Below are 10,283 nucleotides of genomic sequence, written 5' to 3' on the forward strand. Positions count from 1 at the left end.
CTCTCTACACAGGGGAAATCAAAATGTACAGTGCACTTGTCCATGACTTGCAGCATTATTATAGCAACGTTAAAAAAAATTCAGTTCTCTCATATTGGTAGCAACAATCCCATAAGTCAAAAGGCCTTTTGTTTATTGGCTTTCAAATACATTGTCAATTGAATTTATTATTTGTTGGCACGTTTCAAACTTTACCAACCTAGATACGTTTGGTAACATCATTTGTATCCTGGTGTTTTGGCATAGGAGATCTGTCCTTCCCTGTTCTGGACTAGTATTGCCTCCCTGGTTTGTCTTCTATCCTAGAAACAGTTCTTGTGATGAATTTTCCTTTCTTTTCTTGGCAGGTTTTGGTTCTAGCAACACGAGTTCTGTGTTTGGGCAAGCAGCAAATACTGGAGGCATTGTCTTTGGGCAGGCAAGTATTTACTGCATTTGCAGAAATAAGGGAATGTTACATACAGTGGATTTGTTCAGGGTGCTCTACCTGCTTCTAGTAGCAAAGGGGGAATTTGATGTGGTCAGTAGAAGTTGTCCTAGGCTCTACTGAAGATATTTGCTAATGTAGGAGGCACCAAAACTGCATCTGCATGTTTTCCAAGGAGTGTGCAGAAACAAACATCTAATCATGGGGGAGATAAGGTAGGGATGGAGTATAAGCCTGCCTTTATTCCCTGCCAAGTGGAAAGTGGAGTTTTCTTTTTTAGTCACTTGGGCAACATGGAGCGTTTTTCAAAGGCATACTTTGTTCTGTAGATGAGATGTGAGACTCAAGTCAGATTTCATTGTGCTGTGTGTTTGAAGAGTCTGCTCACTGGTTCTTCAGCGCTTGGTACCTCAGAGAGCTGGGAAAGTCACCCCTGGGGGCATGAGCTGCTTTGACTTTGTTTAAATCCCCATTCTTGCCCTTCTTGTGTCCTAGCAGTCGTCCTCTTCCACTGGAGGCCTGTTTGGATCTGGAAGCGGCGGGAGAGGTGGAGGCTTCTTCACTGGTTTGGGAGGAAAGCCAAGTCAGGATGCAGCCAATAAGAATCCTTTTGGTTCCTCCAGTGGAGGATTTGGATCGGCAGCTTCCCAGAGTAAGTGAAGAAAACAAGAATACAAAATGTGCTCTGATTCCCATCTGCTTTGTGATCCCATCTGCTTTTCTGCTGTTCTTTGAGTAAATTCTCTGTTGACATGAAAGGCTTGTAGGGGTAACAGAGGCAGACAGGATGTGTGATGTGTTCTTCTGTAGTTTTCCTTCTAGGTTTATGGAAAATAAGTAGGGCAGCAATTGCAACAAACAAGCAAAGGGGAGAAATACAAAGGATATTTATGTTCTTCATGGAATTCTGTAACCAAAGTGCTTTTTAAAATCAAATACTCTAAATTCTTGTCTCTGAATGTCTGCTTCGAACTTAGTTGAAGTTAGGAAGCTTTTCCTTGCACTCTAAAAAAAGCCACTGCATCTCATACGTAGGTGAAACCAAGTCAATGCATGTGATGGACAGCAGTTTCTTCAGCTTTCTGTCCTTGACATGAGTGTCTTTTTGCAGCATATATAACATATTGGATTAAAACTTGCTGCATGGATAAGCTCTCAGTTATTGCTTAGGATATACCTTTTTTTCTTTAGTTGTATATTTGTAGTTAAGAAAAATAAATACACTCAGTAATCGTTTTGGGGATGCAGTCCCTTTTGGTAAGGAAGCAGAGCTGTAGAGTTCCGTTTGTCAGTTCTTATCCAGATTTGGTAAACAGGGCAGGTTCCTTCCAGGTGTCTGGAATTGCCTTAAAGTTCTCTTTAGGAGAAGGAACTCAGTGCTTGGCTTTCCTTTTGTGCTGGTTGCCAGCTAGCAGGCATCGCTTCACATGGGTGTTGTAGCTGAATTGATCTGCATGTGAAGTGCCAAACCAGCCCTCCCACATGTTGCTTCTTGCCCAGCCAAGCAACCTCACAAAAGATGGCAGGGGAAGTATTGAGAGTACAGCAAGGTATCCCCAGGTTCCTTTGCAAGAAGGACTTTAAGGGTTCTATTAGGAATCCTTTCTTAGAAGCTCTAAACAATTAACTGTTAATGCAAGGATCGATCACTGCCCACTGATGTAAAGATCTATTTTTATTGCCAGGCTTGGATTAAAAGCACATTAGTCTTGAGATTACCAGGCTCATGGGTCTTGGTAATACTCTAAGATTTGTGCTGAGGTGTATCTGTGCTGTTCTGTGCTGTAGCAATTAGTTTGAGGCTCACTCGTGCCTTCTGTTCACAGCTTTTGCAGGTCTACTTTCCTTATCTGTATCTGTATGCCACAGAAGCTGCTGATAACTATTTCTTAGCTGTGGCTTTTGTTTCGTAGAGACTGCCCAGCTTTTTTATTTCGTCACTTGCGAGATGGATTTGATAGAAGAGGAAAACAGGAGGGGTGGAGCCCAGCAGCTAGGAAGCACGAAGTGGGGGAGCAGTGGCTAAGGCGTGAAAGTAGAGGAACAAAGGAAAGCTGTAGAATTAGCCATGTGGCTGAAAGTAGCATCTAAAGCATTGTGAGAGCAAATCTGTTTCTTTTATGGCCTCTTTAATGAGCCACTGAGATTAATGGTTGAGGTCAGTCCTCAATCCTTGTTAACTTAGTCCTCCTTTATTGCAGTATTGGGTTTTGTGATGAAATAAAATGCATGGTTCAGCAGGGAAAGGTTTCAGCTGTTCTCCCTTGGCTCGCTAGATGGTCAAATTCTCTGTAGCCTCATGAAATACAAACAGCCTCTGTGAGGCTGGCAAAGTGTGGCTCCTGCTTTCAGGCCCTGTAATTCTAACTGTCAAATAATTGTGTTAAGAAATACTGGCCAGTGCCGTAAGAACAGAGGGTCTGTAGTTGTGGTGAATGGATATTTGTGTTGTCAAGAAAAGACAATTGGGTTACTCTGATTTCTCACTGGAGTGACTGACTTCTACTGACTGCAGTGTGTCAGTGTCATCTGACAAATCATCTGTCACTGGGATGTGCTAGAAATCTCAATATCGTGACCCTACTATTATTCATTCAGACTGCAATAATGAAGTGCCCTTAGTGGTCCGTGAGAATGGCTTGGTAGAACTGCAAACCCCTGAAGAGATGGAGAAAACAGCTTACCTCTGCAAGGTGCTCTTTCCTGTGCGTGAGGACTGGGGAAGTTAAAGGGGTTTCCTTTTCTCCCAACCCAGCAATGAGGTGTGGCACAGAATGTTGTGTGTTATGAGCTTCACAAGTAACCTTTATCTCCCCAGATTCTTCTAGCTTATTTGGGAACAGTGGAGCCAAGGCCTTTGGATTTGGCAACTCATCTTTTGGAGACCAGAAACCTACAGGCACTTTCAGCTCTGGCGGTGGCAGCGTGGCGTCTCAAGGCTTTGGGTTCTCTAGTCCGACCAAAGCAGGTACTTTGTTAACCCACTCTCTATGAGCACTCATGTTTGTGTCAGCTATTTGGTAGAGCATTCTGCTGGTTTTATGTCAGTACCAAGCCCGGGCTTTTGTTTATTTGTGCAGGAAATGTCTGTGGACAATTAATCAGTATGTGTTACTAGCATTGCTTTTTAAGCTGTAGGTAGCAACCCCAGAGTATGTAACTGGTGGATCCAAGACAGAGATTTACAATCTTCTGTGCAGAAACTTCAAGTGAACTGCATTTTCAGTGGTTCATTCCAGAAATCCCCATTGTGGTTTAAAGGCAGGGAGCTGTGTGAATTAGTGCTGGTCTTACTTAGTGTGCAATTTAAAATACAGGCTATGGAATTGAACAGATTTTTCCTCTTGTAGTTGCTTCCTTGGAAAATTATATTCCAAACTTCAGTCTGGGTTTTGTAACCCTTTTCGTTCCCATTTCTTCATGTGAGTGAATGCACAGGTTTCTACTTTGGGATAGCTTCCTCCATGATGTGGATATCAGACATGCTTCAGCTCCCTCTCTTGGGAAATGAGCTGTTGGTTCTATTGATTGAATTAACTTAATCAAATATAGAGAATTTCAGTCTTTTTTTTTTATTATTATTTTGTTCTGCACTCACTACTTGCATGTTTAACTTTTCTTTCTCCACTACTTGTTAACATTAGTTGCAAAAGAAAGCATATCCCTAGCAAAGCTTCAGCCCCTCCAGTAAATACTCTAACTTCCTAGACTAAGGGTAATGAGATAGCTGATCTATGTTTAAATAATTCAGGCCTAGAGTTTATTTTTTCCAGGCCTTTTGTATTTACAGCCAAACAGTATCCATTACCTTGACATGGACTAGAATTTCACCCAGGGTATTAAAATGTGTGGTGCTATCCCAGTCCTCAGCCCTAGTCAAACAAAAGAGCAGGTGTCCTTCACATTCCACAGTCTCAATTAGAAACAGGCCAATAATATCAGTAGATGAGCATAGAGTAGTGTAGAAGTCTGTTCAGAGCTCCAGAAGGATCTTTTTCTTTTTTTATAACAATGAAAGCATCTCTGTTCCCTGTTGTATGTATAATTACTGAAACTTAGTTACTGTGCATGCTTGCTGTCTCAATTAAGATTCTGGTCTTCATACATAAAGCAGGTAGAGATCCTGCCTCACTGTGCAAGCATGAATGATGTGTTACCACCCTGGATTTATTACCAGCCCTGGAGGATGAGTTGATTTCATGTTTGCATGTTCAGGAGGCCCTGAGTGTGGTCTCCTGTGGGTAGTCTCCTAATTTGTCTAGTGTTTTTCCACACGTATTCAGGCACTTTTCCTATTCACCTCTTTTGTACCAAATTATCCTGCAGTCTGGAAGCTTTGTAGCAGTGGGTTTTGTTTGTTTGGATGATGGACAAGATGAACGCTCCCTCGTAGAGATTGTCTACTTGGAAATGCAGTTTTCTTCTTTCTTTACTTCTTTCTTCACTGTTGTTTACTTTACATCCTTGTCCTTTTTTTTTCTTTATTTTTTTGCCTCTGTTTTGCTCAGGTGGCTTCGGTGCTGCTCCAGTGTTCGGCAGCCCTCCCACTTTTGGGGGATCCCCTGGGTTTGGAGGGGTGCCAGCATTCGGTTCAGCCCCAACCTTTTCAAGCCCTCTGGGCTCGACGGGAGGCAAAGTGTTCGGCGAGGGCACGGCAGCAGCCAGCGCCGGAGGATTTGGGTAAGCCAACGTGGGGCCAGGGTTTGGGAAAGTAATCTCCTTGCATTACAGCTCCTCCTGTGCTTAGTTACCTCTCCAGCAGGGGAAAGGCTTTAATTGGCATAAAGCAAAAGCCTTTGCCCCGGAGGATGTAATGTCTGATGGGGAATGGGAGTGATCTTACATGTAAGTGAAGTGTTTTCTGTGTGCACGCTTGATGTGTTCAGTTGGAGACCTACAATTTATGCCAAGCAAGGAAAGTAACAAATACCGTCTGTGACGCTGAAGAGCCACCTTATCTACCTGTGAGATTTGGGCTAGGGATGCTCATGGGAATTCGGTCTGTTCTCTCACCTTTGGAGGGTGGGAGGAGGTACCTGGAACAGCCTGTGGTCCCAGTGTGAGTTGTGTTTATCTCACACTGATCATTTTTTTTCTTTATCTCTTAAGTTTGTGCTTGGCACCAGAGCAGGTAAGCACTTGATTCCTTCTTTAGCTCAGCAAATAAAGAAGTTCAAACCTTACAAAGCAACTTCTGCAGTAGGCAGCAAATCCACCTCTTCAGCATTGTGCCACCTGCAAGCAACTCACCTGCATGTCCTATAGTTATATCAGGATTTGTTTGACCCAATTAGAAAAAAGGAGACTGGTCATCTTCCCAGTCTCAGTGCTTACACATTTCACAAGTGTTTGTCTCATCCTGGTTTCAGGATGAACTGCCTTTATGTAGAACATCCTGCAGTGTACCTGTGAATCCCCCCGTGAGGCTGGTTAGATACCCATCTGCCAGGGCACCCTCGAGCTGTGGGAGGCCTCAGCTAGGTTCTTCAGCAGCACCCTGAACTCTGGTGCAGCAGATTGGAGATTCCCTTTGGAAAGGGTAAAAACAGCCTAATTAGATCCCCACAAAGAAGGATGTGCTCGTAGAGATGTCAGCACTTAAATCAAGTGATACCTTCTTCACTTCCATCTCTCAGTGCCGTGCTGCATGATTTTTGCACTGAAACTGAATGCACTCAAAATCCCCAGGCAACTTTACAAGTCCTGCCATAAAGTGCCATAGTTCAGAGTGTGATTTAGTCCTGTGCAGGACTTCCTTTCCGCCTTCCTCTGTAGGAGAGAGTTCCAAAATCACAATTCCAGTGCAGTTACTTGCCAGTTCCTTCTAGCTTAAATACGTGATTCACTGTTCCTTCAATTCTGAAGAATCTGCATCACTTGCTAAATGACTTAGGTATCAAAAATAGAAACCACTACACTTCTTTAAACAGTCTGAAATTCCGGCTGTTTGTGAGCAAATAAGGTTTTGCTTTCATAAACTAACCTCAAGTGCCTCTCAATCCTGCTTATGTCGGAGCTGCACAAAAGACCTGAACATCTGGGTGAGATGGGTTTGCTTCAGTTGTTCCCAGGCAATGACTGGATCTCATGCCTTCTGTATGTGAAATAAATAAACAGAATCTCTCCACAGCTTAAGCTGTTTTCCTGCTTGCACGACGCTCAGCCTTTTTCAGCAGGCTTGCTCTTGTGGTTGCAGCTGGAAGAAGCACTTTGAACCGCGCTTCCTTGTCGCTGTTTTCACCACTGCTTCCTGTCAGACATGATTTGTGCATTTAATGGCATAGTCCTGAGCAGACAGAGCACTGCAAAACCCTCTTGTTCTTCACTGCATATTCTCACCTCGCTCCTTTTCTAAAAGAACAACAAAACCTGCTCTCCCCTTGCTGGGAGATCCACATCCATGGTTCTGAACTGATGCTGCCTGCAGGTTACGTGGGCCAGGAGCCAGCCCAGGATTGGTAAATGAGGCCAAAGCTGCAAAGTCACTCAGCTGCCCTGTTGTAATGCAGTGTGGGGGGCAGTGTGCACAGTCTGTGTAGACTAGGAGAGGTGATGTCCTTTAGCAGGCAAACTGCTTGTCACACTGCTGCAAGGACTGTCCTTTATCTGGAGAGAGAGGTTTTGATATTTTTGCTGCTTTTCTTTTTCCTTTTTTTTAATTCTCTACTAGATCTGGATGGATGGAGAGGTGGGTTAATGCGCTGTCGCTTCCTATTTTAAGTCAGAAATGACAAGAGTGCATTTGAAGCACAGCCTTGCAAAGCTGGAACGCTGTTCAGCGTGGCTGGCAGCCTGCTCAGGGGAGGGCTGGTACTGGGTTGGTGTCAGCAGCACTGTGTGCTTGCAGATTCTTAGCAGTGCTTGTCATCTGAATATTTTGTGTCTGTATTTTGCCTGGTTTAAGAGAGAAACGCCTGAAGCTTCTGTTTGAGTGCTCCTCTAGCATTCAGGTTTGGAAGAAGTGTACGTGGGGGTAGGGAACCATAATGCGTATCATGGTCTCGTTAGCGTGTCACGCTGATAGCTCTACAGGGCTTGGTTGGATGGAGTGGGTGGAGAAAGGAGATATCAATTCCATATATAAAAATGTGTTTCTCATTTCAGTTTCCAAAAGCAGTTAGGGGAAATAATCCAAAGGTGTGGTGGGGAAGTAGCCAAGTAGGTGCAGATCCTCAGGGAAGCGGTGGAGCTTCCAAATGGGCTGGGGAGAGAGGATCTGGGAAGCCTGCAGGCCGTTTGTGTGGCAGTGGGTGAGGTGCTGTCTGAAAGCTGGGAGTCTGAGTTGTGCACGTGGGCTCTGCTTTGTGTCCTGGCCATGAGCAACCTGAAGTAAATTGCTGTTTGCTGCCCTGGTTGTGAAATACAACAGTGCTGTACTTGTTGAGCTTTAAGGGTGAATGTTACTCGGGGTGGGTTAAGGTCTTCTACTCAGTGGCTGGTGTTGGCATTGCCAAGCACTTGAAAATGTTCTTTGTGTAAGTATGAACACATTTGCCCATCTGCCAGGTGGACATTAGGGATGGGGGCTGTGCAGACGTTCCCACTTGCAGCAGTTCTTCCTACATCAAGGAAATCCATTTCCAGAATGTACAATCATTTGTGTCTTGTGATACCACTCTACTGATGTATCCTTGTGTAAGGAGTGTGCTGTTTTCATTGTGGGGAAAGCTTCCACTATGAGTGAGAATGAACTTGCAAACACAAATTTTCTCTTTTAAACTGCAGGTTTGGTGGTACCAGTAACAACACAGCATCATTTGGCACGTTAGCAAATCAGAATACCCCGACGTTTGGATCGCTGTCACAGCAGGGTACTGGTTTTGGCACACAGAGCAGTGGATTCTCTGCTTTTGGGACAGGTGGAGGAGGTAGGAGAAACTCAACTATAGTAAGTCTCACAGGTCCCACATCTCCAGGTTTCCCTGGAACTCAACTGTGATTGCTCAGCTCCCCACTAAAAACAGAGCGTGGTCCTCCTGTATAGGCACTGTGGCCTAGAGAAGTCATTGCAGAGATTAATCTGACTTAATCTCATGATTCCATCACTTGCTGCTTTGCATGTGAATAAATTGCTCCTCTTTGTACTACACCTGATTATTGCTTTTCACTCAAATTACTCTTCTTTATACTATACCTGATTACTGCTGTTCACCTCTTTTTGTGGAGTTGCTCTTCTCAAACAAAAATATTGAGAAGCAGCAAATATCTCTTCGGTGCTGTGTGCATGGGTGGCTGTATGCAAGCAAAGAATGCGTGCTGCCAAATTGAGCTAGAGCACCAACAGCCAGGTTTTTTACCTGATGAAGCTTGGTGAAGCTGCAGGGATTTACACAGGGCAGAGAACAGCCTTTGAGAATGAACACATACATTCATTGGTGGCCTGCCACCGCTGGCTTGCATTAAGCACAGACTCCATCCTCAGAAAGCAGCCCTCTTATTGTGGGGAGGTGAATGAAGCAGGCTCATTGTATGCAGTTGGTGCTAATGAATGAAGCTAGCAGATTAGCAGTGAAAGCACAGCCCTCCCAGGAGCTGAGCCAAGTCACTTTTCTTCTAGATGGGGATTTGACTTCCATTGTTCGGGCATCGCTTTCCCTGGCCTAAGGCAGGAAAGAAATGTTTCTCTATTGGTGTGCAGGAGGGAACGCGTACTGTGTGTCTTAAGCATTCACTTCTAACCATGGTTTTTCTATTTTTGCCTTTCTTCCAGGGTTTGGTTTTGGATCAACTAACACGTAAGTACCCTCTCATGTCTAATTCTTCGTTAAGAGTACGAACAGAACCAGAATAAAGCAGTTGAGCAGTGCATGAGAACAAGTGTTGAAAGCAGCAGCAACATACAAGTTCTGATCTCCTTTTGAATGTCAGTGCACAGGGCTAGTAGTCCATGCTCTGTGTGCCTTCCAGTGGGATAAGTTGTTCATAGAAGAGAGGGCTTTCACTGAGGTCACCCTCATCCCCATCTCCTCCCTCTGCCCCTCGAGCACACCATGCGTGTGCTCCAGCTGTGCCTGCGAATCTGGCTACTACTCCATTTGTCAGCTTGAAAGAGGGTGTGAAATAAATCAGTTCCTTTCTGGCTGAATTGAGATGGTGATTTACAGCTGAAGAACTGAACTGAGAACTGAGGTTAACGCTGTGATCCACTCTGCCACTGAATGGATGGATTGCTTTTAGCAAGACTCTTAAACTTTGCTTCCCTACCAAGTAGAATATTTCTCTGGATGATAAGCTTTAGAATGAGCACAATTATATCTAGCAGTATGTATTGATGCAGCGTCAAGTAAAAGATGCTGGAAATATCAGTACATCCCCATAATAAGCTTCTGATGCTCTGGAAGTCTCTTTGAGATCTGATCTGCTAAATTAATTCTGCCTGAGGGAAATTCCAGCACTCACTGCTGTGCTCTTTTTTTTTTCTTTCTGCTCCACAGATCTTCCTCTGGATTTAGCGGATGGAGAAGCTAAGAACATCCTGAACTCTCCTGGAGAACTGTGCTGTAGCTCCTACGTTCATGAGTCACCTGTGTGATCAATATCCATACAGCTTTTCGTTTAAATACAAAATGTCAGACTTTTTTTTTTTTTTCCCTTAAATATCCTTATTTTTATGCAGCAGCTATCTTCGTTCTGTATTAAACAGTTTTATCTGTCTTGATGCTACTTGTGTTGGAAGGGCTTATCTCCCTGGATCATGAAGAAACAAACACGTGTGAGGTGTGATTGCCAGCCCTGTGCTCATAGCCTTCTGTCAGCTTTGCTTTTTGTTGCCCTTCCCTATGCCCAGATAAAGGAGTAAGTAGCTCAAGTTGGTTTCGGATACAAACCAGCACATTTTTCATTGAAGTAAATGATT

General features: G+C 44.1%; 1 protein-coding gene across 1 annotated transcript in view; it reads left to right on the forward strand.

Moving 5' to 3' along the window:
* The window catches only part of NUP214 (nucleoporin 214), a gene marked incomplete at both ends in the record, with an annotated part of 39,091 nt that extends 29,196 nt beyond the window's left edge, over positions 1-9,895 (forward strand). The window contains 7 exons of the mRNA XM_079544650.1: positions 348-418; positions 923-1,079; positions 3,246-3,395; positions 4,936-5,107; positions 8,153-8,295; positions 9,138-9,162; positions 9,862-9,895. Of these exons, the coding sequence (XP_079400776.1) occupies positions 348-418; positions 923-1,079; positions 3,246-3,395; positions 4,936-5,107; positions 8,153-8,295; positions 9,138-9,162; positions 9,862-9,895 (752 nt within the window). The remainder of the gene's footprint in view (positions 1-347; positions 419-922; positions 1,080-3,245; positions 3,396-4,935; positions 5,108-8,152; positions 8,296-9,137; positions 9,163-9,861) is intronic.
* Between the last annotated feature and the right edge of the window lie 388 nt (positions 9,896-10,283).

The sequence above is a fragment of the Tetrao urogallus genome (assembly GCF_951394365.1).
Source record: "Tetrao urogallus genome assembly, chromosome: 19".
Classification (NCBI taxonomy): domain Eukaryota; kingdom Metazoa; phylum Chordata; class Aves; order Galliformes; family Phasianidae; genus Tetrao; species Tetrao urogallus.